The following is a 12,928-nucleotide window of genomic DNA, read 5'->3' on the forward strand; positions in this document are numbered from 1 at the left end:
GTGTTTCATGCTGTACTTTATCAGATGTCAGAAAATTTTTCCTGCATAGTTAGTTTTACATATAGAGAATGAATTTGTATTTACATCATCAGTTTTAACTTGGTGACACAAGTGTACATTTTTTACGCTTTCAAAACTTTTGAAAGTTTTATATTTTTGTTAATGTTTGTTTTATAACATGTACGTAGGTTTTTTTTTGTAGGAGTAGTTCATTTCTTTTCTTTCTTTTTTTTCTTCATTTCTTTGCTTGGTGAATATTTGTAATGTAGCTTGCATCATTTTGTCTACAGGTTTGCACTGACCAGGTAGATGTTCAAGAATAAGTTTTACATTGTGGAAAATATACTTCTCTGCTTTGTTTCCAAGAGTTTGATGAGAAGATGCCACTCTCACATCTGTGTGTTAAATATCAGCAGCCAGTTAGCGTAGCTTGAGTGAGGAAATGACCAAAGTCAGGCTAACATTGCCATCCATATAGCTATGCTGTTAGCATGGCTAAAGTGTCAGTTTGTGGTTTTACAGTTTTGGATTATGTACGTATTAAAGACACAAGATAGAAAGTTTTACTTGATCTCTTTGCACTTATTAAAAAGATGTAGTACTTTGTTCTTATGCCAACGTTTCCTGTTGCACTGAAGCTTTAGTGTTGTCCCTCACTTGTCAGTCGCTCTGGATAAAAGCGTCTGCCAAATGAGTAAATGTAAATGTAGAAAGTGTAAATTGCTAGGCTTTGGGCCAATTATGTTCATCTTAAAACAGCACCAGATCAGGTGTTTACCCCTGTCTCTGGTCTTTGTTCTAAGCTAAGCAAACAGTCTCTACACTGTAGCTTCATACACAGATGAAGGTGCTATTCATCTTCTCAGCAAACTCTTGGGAAGGATGCAAAACAAGGTATTTCACAAAATGTCAAACTATTCCTTCAAACACTGACCGAGAAAAGCTGCTCAGTATTCAAATCTTTGAGACATGAAGAGATTAGTCCAGAGTTTATACTGGTTCATGCTACTGTAAGAGGCAGTGTTTCAAGCGATTCAACACACACATAAGCTACATACATATTACCCTTACAAGGTGTTAAGACAGCTAACAAACAAAAAATTGTGTCTAAGGCACTTCTCGCCAGACCATTAGTGAGGGCCTAGTTGATTGTGTTGTCAGAGGTTTTGTTTGGTTTTTTTTCGCCATCATGTGGTTTGAGAAATAAAACTCCCAGAAGCCTCTGTGTCTTCGTCAGAGATCAAATGGAGGAAAACACACACACACACATACATACGCACACACACAAAAAACAGCTGGAGTTTATGGTGAGGGCGCAAATCTGTGAATAAAAACTTCCGTCCACTAAGTGTCTGCTTTGCTTTTCTTCCATTAAACACAGGATTCATGAACCACTGTTGTCTGGCTCACATACCAAAGCAAAGAAACACACCCACTGAGGAAATTCGGGAAGCTTTTTTTTGTTGAGGGGTCATAAACCACCTACAATTTAAACTTTACATAAGCTCTGAGCCACAGGTTTAAGTGAAAGAGGAGCCCATCTGCCAAAACACAGTACACCTGTGATCATTCATGTTGAAATGGTTCAGGTCTGTTTTGGGGGGCAGGTTTGCAGGGAGTGGTGGGGGGGCTTAGCAGTGGTTGAGGTGGCGTGACACAGTTGCAACCTATCGGCAGACGACTACACTTACTTAATTGTGGAGAACATCTGTTCCAGACAACATAAACACACTTCTCACATGGGGGGGGCAACTTTTTCTCTTTCCTACCAAGTTGATGGCTATAAAAAATAAAACTTCCTGAATGTACTGAGGGCATGTGTGTATTTGTACACATACTTTACACAGTAGCAGACTATGTGTGCAACTCTCCTCTTCCTCTCAGCCGATCCATATGGAATATTTAAGTCTCTTAAAAGGCAGCATGTGTTTCTCTGTTCAGTTCAAACTCACTGTGGAGTTCAGTCAGGCCTGGTTAGAGCTATGAAATGACACTGGACACCACCGCAGTGTATACATGTATTCAGTTATGTATTTAGCCTTTAATGAGTTCAGTCTTTGCTCGGGAGATTTCGGGATTTACGGGATAATGCTTAAACAGTTTAACAGTAGCGTAAGTCAAGAAGAGACATAGAGTCAATGAACTCACTCAGTAATTTCATGAATCAATGTCGATAATATCAGCTAATATTACTCGCCATAACCTTGCCCTTGTTTGTTCCTCTAATGCATTGTCATTATATTCTCCACTAACCATCTGGATAAAACAACGCTTTGCAATAAAAGAGAAGAAGTAATTGTGTGACAAGATATTTTCAAATTATATCACATTACAAAACAAATTTTTATTGCACATATACAGGAAGATATTCTGATACAGCCCATTGAGTCCAGTATTCAAACCCAAGACTGTCAGTCAATATTTTAGTGCACAGTGTAATATTTTCTTATTTGCATTCAACATTCAGTCTGACAAAATTTGGCACTTTTGGAAAATCTGTGAAGTTCTGTGAGTTTGAACAAAGTTTGGCTGCACAGCAATAGTTTGTAGTACAACAACAAAAGTCTTGAAAAAGTCAACCTCTGCATCTGTAGAAGAACATGATGAGGTTTTTTTATTTTTACAGGGTCACAGATCAACTTTAAACCTTCAGCAAATAACCCTGGGCTGCAAATATGGCTCTGGACCCACGGTTTTCTCCCCCACCTCTCCCCCTCATCAATAGTCAAAGACCCTCTTATGTGAGATTATGTAATGTCTTACCACTCTTTTTCACAACCTTTGGCTTCATGTGTGAACCCTCCTTCAGTCTTGTAACTCTCCTCCCCCTCCTCAGCTCCCACAGATCCAATGACCCTCTCCCCTCTTCCTTCCTCAGTTTATGTTTTCCCCCTCCTTCCATCCATCCATCCCGTCCATCACTTTTTTAGTTTTGAGCACACCACACAAGCCCCATGTAGTTGGTGTGTGTGTGTGTGTGTGTGTGCGTGTGCACATGTGAGGGAGGGGTCAGTGCTGGAGGCGGTGTTTGAGTCCCTCACTTCACCTGAATAATACCTTCTTTGTAAGCTTCAGCCTTATAAAGCCAAACTCAGATGCCTTCGACCCTTCCACACCTTAACCTTCTGTGCAGACACATCCATACACATGATCCCATACCTACGCCCGTCCATCACTGACACACCACCATGAGAGCCAGGATGAGAGTGTTGCTGCTGGTTCTAGCAGCAACTGTTTTTGTGTCAAATGCTCAGACGAACAACAGCAGCAATGACAACAAGCAGCAGCAGCAGCAGCAGCAACAGCAGCAGCAAGAACGAAGCATCTGGGACGAGTCCATCAAATTCACCACCAAGACCAAGGATTCCTGTACCATGGTGGTGTCCGGAGCCGGTGACTATACTCGCCTGCGTGTCTCCTGCAAAGGTCCTAGCCAGGGCCAGACCCCAGGACGCTCCTACTACTGCGACTTCCAGGGAAAACCCAACCTCTGCCGCGCCTACAACCTCAACCCTCGCCACTACTTCACCCAGATGATGTGGGAGTTGAGGAAGCTGAGCCACGCCTGCCAGGGACCCAAAGTCTACCGCACACAGATGTGTAAGAAATACCCCGACGAGGCACAGATGACCTTCCTGGCCTCCTGGCCCAAGACCACCACCCCCAAGCCCTCCAAGCCTGTGCAGGAGCCACGCAAACCTGTGGTGCCAGCCCAGACCAAGCCCGTCACTACTCCTAAACCCGTCAAGCCCCAGCCTCAGCAGCCCGTCAAGCCCCAGCCAGGCAAGGGCCCCCAGACCAGGAAAACTACCCCCAAGCCTGGGAAGACCACTACTCGTCCCACAGAGCAGCCTGACTCCAAAGCCTCCCGCATCGCCTCAGAGTACTGCTGGAAGAGCTTCCAGGGCATCTGCACCTACGTCATCAGCTGGTTCCAAAACTGAGATGATACTCAGACACAGGTGAGTGATGGAAAAATGACAGATAGGAAAAGGAAAGTTACAGAAATTACAGAAGAAGAATAGAAAGAGGAAGATTGAAAAAGTTAGAATAAAAAAGACTGAAAAAGACAAGAATGTTAAACAGAGAATGAGTGTAAATCCAGAATACAAAATACAATCGACACAGATATTTTTTAAAGACAAACTGTCAGTTAAATCAACTCAAATTTAAAGTCTCTAAGTTTACGGAGGACTAAATCTCTGTGCAGCCTGCCCGTTCACAAAATAAACAAACTTTATCCTGAATTTATTCTAAAAATTCTTTTTTTGTGTTTGTTGTTTAAGGTTGGAAACACCAGTGATGGACCTGGTCAGAATTCTCCAGGATCTGTGTGGGAGCCTCTGGAGTCACCTTTTTGACTGAGCCAAAAACACTCGAACTACACATGTGTACAGTTAGCAGATGACTGCTTGTGCTGTCATGTGGTAAACATGTCATTTTTAAATCTGTAATACACACAGCAAGGCAAAGGGAAAAATGGCAGGCATGTGATTCTGTTTGTATATGATGTAAAATGTTTCAACAACATTTTTTGATAAGAAGAATAAAGTCAGACTGGTGACGTCTCCTCTACTCCTGTGTCGTTCTGTTCCTTCTTCTGAGGTGAAACAAGCAGTGAGTTGTCACACTTACTCATTCAAAGGAGTCCTTGTTTCTTTTCATCGCCGGCTGTAACAACATGTCTGCTGCCTGGCTCAGGAAGTTGTTAACGTACAGACACAAACTGCAGTAAAGATAATAGGGTTCGGTCCCAGAAGGCGTCTGAGCAGAGCTAAACACTTCTTTGTATGAGCTGATGAATCGAGTCTTAAGAGCTACCGTGTGTAGGAACAGAGGAGGTCTGTGTGGAGGTCGAAGCCAAAGAGTGGCTGCAGCACCAGTGTTGTTAACACACACTCAAACACAAACACACACTTGTGGATGATGAGGGAAGATACAAATCATTTTTACTGGCGTCACAGTCACTTCAGCCACTTCTTTAAATCATTTAATCCCTTAGCAAGCAGTTGATCTGGCATTACAGACCTACACTGTGAGGCCAATTATTGTTAAAATACACAGAACTACATTTAAATTTATGATGGTGATTTGAAAGTTTCCAAAAATGCCAACAATATTAGGGTGTGTATAAAATTGTCTGTATATTTAAGTAAAAGAGTAGTTCATGAAATCAGTTTATGGAGCCGACATTTAAACTCTCCATACATGGTGCATAAGAAGATGTGAAATCCATGTACATCCAACTATCCAATATTCAAATGCAACAATTCATGTCAGGAGCTTAAGTAAGCCGTTGTACATTTCTGTGACAGCTCTAGAAAGTCACACACACTGAGCTCGGCATCTCAACAGCAAAACAAATAAAGAATAACATTTCTGACAAAGAGACGTCTTTATTGAACTTTCTGTCTATTTTACAGCGCAACATCACCTGAGGAGTCTCTGCACACACAAATTGAACTAAACAACAGACACAAAGTGTAGGTCCACTATGTGCACTTAAGGACACGCACAGAGGCAGAAATCCAGTTGCCTCAGTTAAATCATGTCAGTACAACAATGACGAACTTGAACTCAGTTGGGTATTTGCATACCCAATGAATCTAGGGGGGGAATCTAGGGGGTAAAAAAGTTCAGATTCCAGCTCCTGAACTTGAAACAGATGCTTATTCCAAATGTGGAGGGCTCAATGAGCAAAGCCTCTAGCCCCAAAGAGTTTTCACTTAGAGCAGAAAGGAAGTGATGAAGTAATCAGACTGGATAAGAAGGGGGAGCAAATCTGACTAAGGCCTCTCAGGTCAGTCAGCTCTGGCTTATATTGGTAGCCAATGCAAAGACATCAGGATATATGTGATAAATGTGTATAAATGTGATCAGACTTCTTGGATATGCAGCAGAAAATATAACAAAATCAGAAGAAAAAAAATTAAATTAAAAAATTAATTATATGTTCTGTAAACGATCGTCACTGCCACTAGATGTCGGACTAGACCACCAGCAGCTCAGACCAAAACAAACGCTTCGTCCGCCACGCCTCCGGCTTACCTTCGGCGGGCTGGTCATGGGGACTCCCAAATCAGCAGGTGGCCCTTTAAAACCTCAGTGATATTTTTTAAAGTTTTCCCCGGATCCGTCAGTGGCATTCCTGCGGGCAGTCGCGGCAGATGAGTCCAAGGCTGAATTTCTCTCTCAAACCGACCATGGAGCTAATACTGGTCTGGCATTACCGAGGTGGAGAACCCGAAAAGCTGCTCAATGGCTCCAGCTTGACTCGGAACTGGCTTGTCTTCTCCTCTATGTGTAAGTAACTTGGTGGCTACATAAGGTTACATGTCTGTTTTAACTAGCAACCGGCTGCAGTAGGCATGGTAACGTTAGCTAACTTACGTATACGGCAAATGTTGCTAACGCTAGCCGGCTTACTGCTAGCATAACTGTGGAGAATATCACGGCAATGCTAGCGCGGGCTAACGGTTGTGGCTGGATTGTGTTTTGTTGGCTCTCGTGTACATGGGGATAAGATTATTAAGTTATGTTTCTTGTTGTGTGTTTGGTGGTTCCTTTCACTGGGCTTCTTAACAGCTTGCTGACTGAGCATGTGACGGGAGGGGAGTGGAGGGGTTGTGGCCTAACGGAAGCCGGAGTTGTGGCCGGCGAAGCATTTGTTTTGGTCCGAGATACTGGTGGTCTAGTGCGACATCTAATGGCAGTGAAGATCGTCTACAGAACTTTTTCATCCACTTTTACTTTGGTAAAATAAAGAAAACAATATACACAAATTTTACTGTGAGCTCAAAAAGAGTAAAGTATATGTCTTATGCACATTAACCATAACGTGAGGTCCGTCCTTTTTATCACATGTGGTGATGGTGGTGGTGGTAGGCAAACAGTGGCCTTTAAGCCAAATCTGGTGTGACACAGGCTGAAGTTCTTGTTTACAGAAATTTTTTCGCAAATTTACTGTAAATATAAATGTAAATATCAATTAAGCTAATGTAATTCCCAATTATTATGACCTTTGAACACCTCATCCAGCCTGCTCTGTTGTCCAGCAGTAAAACACAAAATATATCTGAATATGAATAATTTTTGTCAAAGAAATATTAAGATACACAGCTGTAATTCTGTTAGCCTTCAATCACTGACAATTAGAATGAATTACAAAAATTGAAGCTAAAATTAAATGTATTGCAAACAGGCCTATCTAGACATATGTTGTTTCCTGTTGTCATTCACAGGATCAATACACATCTTCATCAGTCAGTAACCTCTAGAAAACACAAGGTGGTGCTGCTCAGCAGAGAAGAAACAGTCCCTGTACTGAAAAGCTTCATACTTTTCTTTCTCTCCATCTCACTCTGTCTCCTCTTAATGTCTGTCATATACGTATATGCACACACAAACACAAACACACACACACACACACACACACACACACACACCTTCCCTGCTACTGTAAATCCTCTACTTCTATTTCCGACACAGTGACTCACAGAGATAAACTGCTGTAACTTGTAAGCTTGTTGGACCTGTGCCAACATGAGCCTTATAGGGCTCCTTCCTTGTTATCACAAAGTCTTTGCTCCTACCTGCAGGTAGTTGCATCATTACAGGAGTGAAACGTGATGACAGGGTGGGGTGGATTTATTAACTTACCCTCATAGAAGTAGTTGTGTGTTGTAAGTGATATTCAGGTCAGCTTCATAGCACCGAAACACACTTCAAAAAATTTGCAATATTAAAAAGATTTCATTTAAAATTGCATGGTTTAGCATTAAGTTTAAGCATTAAGTATGCCTCAACAGCTAACACAAGGCTGAAGCCTACATTTTGGTTTGTGTTGTATGGCGGGTTTCCATCTGGACTCCAGTGAAGTACACTCTGCACCATCACTTATTTTCTGCAGTTTCTTGCAAAAAATAAAATGCTATTTGCATAACCTTACATTCCTTTAGCTCTGTTCATCTAAGCATGCAGCTTCTCTCTCTTTTGTCTGCAAAAACGCTTTGTCTTTATCGCCAAATAATATCTGATTTCTACTAGAGGTAGATGTCCACAAAGCTGTGTAGAAACCCCTGTATGATTCAACCTTTCAAAAAGAGTAGTTAATGAAACAGTTTCCCATGAGTTGTGATGCGATCACCTTACATGTGAACTGTATTTAATTTCTTATGTTTTTCTGCTGGATTTGGGTCTGTATATAGCAAAAACCAATATTTTGTCAAGCTTTACCTGTTCTGAAGTAATGTATTGAGTTGTTATCCCTAAAGTTTTATAGGCATCTGTGTCATTTTTGTATTGTATTTTTGGTGTCTGGCAGCTTCATACTTACTTAATGACAAAATAAGAAGTCATACTAATACCTGAGTTTATGCTGAAGTAATGACACCATGCATGTGGGGTAATCACAGTTTAAACCATGCTAAACAAAGACAGAAATTAATGCATAGAAAGTCAGCAAATATTAACCAGAACAAACCAATAGAGAGATGTTTGTTGTAGGAAACAGCCTATACGTAAGCCCGAGTCTGCCAACAAACATGAAGACTTTTACTCTCTTCTATTCTGAGTTTAGTACAAGGACCTCACAGAGTTAATGTCAGGAGGAAATCAATGGAGTAAAGAGGACCAGAGAGTTTATAGGGACAGAAGGAGCTGACATGGTAAATGTGTTACTACTGAAAAGATAATAAAGGCATTCAGAACTGAGGTCAATGTCATAATAAAAACACATGACAAAGCATCTGTTGTACCATCAAAAATAATGTAAATTTTCAGAACTTTTTATAACTGAATGAATGCTTTTTTTATTTTGACATGTCAAAATAGAAGAAAAGCACAGGTGTAAATGATAAAATCATTGATGGCTGAACTATTTAGCTGCTTCAGTTTCAGGGTCATGACTTCCTGGGACACTTAAATAGCCACTGTTAATGTTATCAGTAACACCTATGCTTTTCCTACAATGACAAGCCCAAAAAAATCTTTTAAGCTGTATCCTTAAAACACTGCATTAAATTATTCATTCACTACATTTAAAGATTCTACTGACAAAATCAGTTTTTCATTCTGTCCAGCTTTGACACACCAACCAAACCCTAACAACCACTTTACAGAACAAAATATTTGGGTGTCTTCCTATAGCAATCTATGTATACAGCAAATCTACATGTCTGTGTCACTAACTGCTTTCTGGGCCATAGCTGCCAAAATAATGTCACCAAAATGTTCCATTTTTTATTTTTTTATTTTGATTGTATAACACTGTCTTCCTCAGCAAAAGGAGTCTGTTGTAATGGAATTATATAGAGCTGAAACTAATGATTATTTTCATAATCGATTAATCTGCTATATAATATAGGCAACAGATCCTGACATTTAACAAGCTACAGCCAAAGAATTTTTGATATTTTTGCTTGAAAAAGGACGGAAACAATTAATCATCATTGCAAGTTGAATGAACTTAAATGTTGATTTATTTATCTTGTCTGTATGATGTTTGATGCTCATTTTGAATACAAAACCATACTTCTAAAATGTTGGAAATAATTGGGATTGAAAGGAAAAGTTGCCAATTAGTCGACTAATCGACTGTTCGTTGCAGAATTATGTAGATGATAAAACTTAAATCTTGGTCATGTGTTGGTGAAAAACTTGAGATTGAAGGTTTATTCTTTAAAAAGGGCTCAATCCTGGGTGATATAATCAAAAGCTCTGGAACAGACATTAAATGGACCGTTTTAACTCTTTCAATCACATATGTGTAATATACAAAATTGACATATATGGATCTATTAATGTAGACTAACTGTAGAGACTTGGTGCACTTCGTCAATCATAATCATGTTAAACGTTAGCATGGCTTACTGTGTGCTTGTGTGTGGGGGATGCGATGCTGAGTTATAATGTGGTAATTTGTCTTGTTAAAGTTCTTTAGAATAGACCCCCACAGTGTGTGAAGACACGCAAATCCATCATCAGTTTTAGTTTATAGTGTCTTTGATCTTCAGTTGAGCTGTAGAGGGCGGGAGTTGTGTGTGTGTGTGTGTGTGTGTGTGTGTGTGTGTGTGTGTGCGCGCTTTGGGAGGGGAATGGTGGGCGTGCCGCAGCATCTAGACATATGTATGAAAGCCATGTGCGGGACGACAGACAGCCACAAAAAGAAGCTTTAGGCACGACAACACTTGTCATTGTCGGTAAGTGAAGTCTCATTAAGACTCTCATAAGACTCATTATATTTGACTTTCTTCTTTGTATGTAGTGTTTGTATAGCTAGTGTACTGTGGTATGGCCTACTTACTTTTTAACAACAGACTCTGGATTTATAGCAGTTTTAATTGCAGCCTGTGAATTTATATGCGTAACAGAGTGTCCAGGTTTGGATAAAAACCCTTTGTCCGCTAGAAAAATTCTTTAATAATTAACATTATTAATAATAATTAATAAAATAACAGATTGACAATATGAACAGCTTTTATTTTTCTGGATGCCGTCTTTAATTTTTGTGAACACCCAACAACTAATTTTAATCAGTTTTGACATCCTGTGTCCTTTCAGTGAATAAATTGTCTTCTAAAAGACAACATGTTGCTGCTGAGAACTTTCGCTCCCTGGCTGCTGTTGGCCTTCCTCGGGCAGCAGGTCTCTCTGTCCTCCGGTGCGCGCAACAAGACGCGTGGAGCAGACAAGACCGTGGTCCCAACCACTGGCAGAGCGCAGAGGAGCGGGAACAAGGGTGCAGCGACCGGGCGGGGGAAATTCTCCCTCAAGGACGAGATGCAGTGCACGTGGGGAGCGAGAGACATGGGGGACACGGTGAGACTGTCGGTCAAATGTGAGGACCCGAAGGCGCGCGTCAAAGGCGGGATCACCGATATGGAGTGTGAATACACCGCTAAACCTCAGAGCTGCCGGGGCTACGGGTCCGACCCCAAGGGCTTCTGGAAACAAGTGGCCCGCGCGATCAAAAGGCTGCAAGGCAAAGTGTGTAAGGATGAACGCGCGCTGGTGAAGGCTGGCATGTGTAAGCGCGCGCCCCGGGATGCGCACTTCAAGCTGGACATCACCAGCTCCGTGATCTCCGCTCAGTCAGGAGACCCGGAGACCCCTCCGCCGCTGCCGACTCGCTCCACCTCCGCCGGGCCGACAGCCTGCACAGGGCGCGCGGACCACCGGAAAACGGCAGAAGAGTATTGCAACAGCTCGTGGGCCAGTGTGTGCTCTTTCTTTTTCTCCATGCTGCAGGGTGAAGACTGTTAGCTTCAGATCCCACGAGGGGAAGTGGACTTGATCAGACTGAATATAGGATTTATATTAGGCATATGTCAACAAATGTTTAATTTTGAATCAGTAATATTCTCTCAACTCCACGCTTTCCAGTTACCACATACACCAATATTTCAGGTTTTACATTAGTCCCGCAGGTGTGCTTATTTATCAGGTGTTTATTTTTATATACAGTCATGTTTATGAATCTAAAGTGAGGATTTTATTTCCGTTAAATGCAGTAATTTATCACCAGTTGTGGGAAGTAGCTAAATTCAGTTGCTGGGGTAGAACATTTTTTGAGGTATTTACAGGCCTACCTTACTCCAGTATTTCATATGCTACTTTAAACATCTATTCGTCTCCATTTCAGAGGTAAATATTGTACGTTTTCCTCCACTACAAGTATCTGTCAGCTGTAGTTGTTCATAAAGATGTAGTTTCTTTTCAGATTAAAATGTTCATCCAAATTTATATGTAATGAGATTATAAAATATGATGCATTTTACATATTAAACTACCCAACAGTATGTAAAGCAGACGAAATTAGCTTTACACATTAAAATTCTCCTCACACATCAATGCAATAGTAATAATAATGCAGTAATTTAATACAGTATATAATTTAACACTCCTGAAGTGACCATTCCACATAATGAGTACTTCTAGTTTTGATACTTGAATCTTATGTATTTTTACTTCAGTAAATTTTCTTTTTGACATTTATTTAAAAATGTCAAGACATGTTGTACACAACAGGTACACACATACACAAACAGAGAGACGGAACACAGTGGAGATTTTTTATAATATTGACTTGGACTAAAGTGATAAACTTTGAACTGAATCAACTAGTTTCTGCCACTGAGTGTGTTCTGTGCTCTGAAGCCATGCAGCCAGTGCCCATGTCACCACTTTCCTAACAGGATCGCTAAACACAGATACAAACACTGAAAGTAGCTGCCTGCAATCAAGAGATTGTTTACAATGTCAGAAAAAAACTGAGTTTTGAATTTTGGATTTGACATAATGTCTTGTTTGTAGACATGTAAAGTTAAGTCAAGTTTTCCCTGTAATAGAATATTTTTAGTTGTTTTATTCAAGTAAAGAACCAGAATACTTCTTCCACCAATGTTTATCACATAGAACTGAAGATTTACGATTAAAGTGGAGTGGTACGCTCTTCTACCTCTGGTCAACTTTATCATTCAGCCACTAGTTTCACATAAGCACCACTGTATTTATGCACCACAAATAAATATTTTCTATTTATACAATGTGCTCTGTTGCCTTGAACAATATGAAATGTAACTTTTAATAGAATGGGGAGAGGCAGTGGTTGTATGAACACCCCTATAAGATAAATGTACATCTGGATTGTAAATGTGAAAAAATACTCTGAAAATACCCATTTTATCACATTTTTCTCTTATTGAGTCCTAAAGAAATGTGTTTTCTAAAAACAAATTGTTTCCAACCAATACAAACCAACTTGTTTTAAGAAAGTTTCTATGAGCGAGTGTCATTTTTCTTCATTTCAGCGCAGAAATCGACCTTATTATATCTCATCTCAAGACACTAACAATCAGTTTGCAAACAAAAATGCACATCTGTCTTGCGCAGGTGCTGAGCCCAGAAAGCCAATTGTGATTTCTGCATC

General features: G+C 40.5%; 2 protein-coding genes across 2 annotated transcripts; both read left to right on the plus strand.

Moving 5' to 3' along the window:
- Positions 1-3,188: 3,188 nt before the first annotated feature.
- fgfbp2 (fibroblast growth factor binding protein 2) lies at positions 3,189-4,369 on the plus strand. The gene is made up of 2 exons (XM_022738136.1): positions 3,189-3,962; positions 4,287-4,369. Exon 1 carries the CDS (start codon positions 3,189-3,191, stop codon positions 3,942-3,944), a length of 756 nt encoding a protein of 251 aa, XP_022593857.1. The 3' UTR covers positions 3,945-3,962; positions 4,287-4,369.
- Positions 4,370-10,587: 6,218 nt separating this feature from the next.
- fgfbp1 (fibroblast growth factor binding protein 1) lies at positions 10,588-12,019 on the plus strand. Its single transcript, XM_022738082.1, has one exon. The coding sequence runs from the start codon at positions 10,588-10,590 to the stop codon at positions 11,260-11,262; it is 675 nt and encodes a 224-aa protein (XP_022593803.1). The 3' UTR covers positions 11,263-12,019.
- Positions 12,020-12,928: the final 909 nt, after the last annotated feature.

This window comes from Seriola dumerili, unplaced genomic scaffold (genome assembly GCF_002260705.1).
Source record: "Seriola dumerili isolate Sdu_G_001 unplaced genomic scaffold, Sdu_1.0 BDQW01000035.1, whole genome shotgun sequence".
NCBI classification, from domain to species: Eukaryota; Metazoa; Chordata; class Actinopteri; order Carangiformes; family Carangidae; genus Seriola; species Seriola dumerili.

What these genes read in the sequence shown, in the direction of transcription:
- fgfbp2 (XM_022738136.1), top strand. Translation starts at nt 3,189, where the DNA reads ATGAGAGCCAGGATGAGAGTGTTGCTGCTGGTTCTAGCAGCAACTGTT.
- fgfbp1 (XM_022738082.1), top strand. Translation starts at nt 10,588, where the DNA reads ATGTTGCTGCTGAGAACTTTCGCTCCCTGGCTGCTGTTGGCCTTCCTC.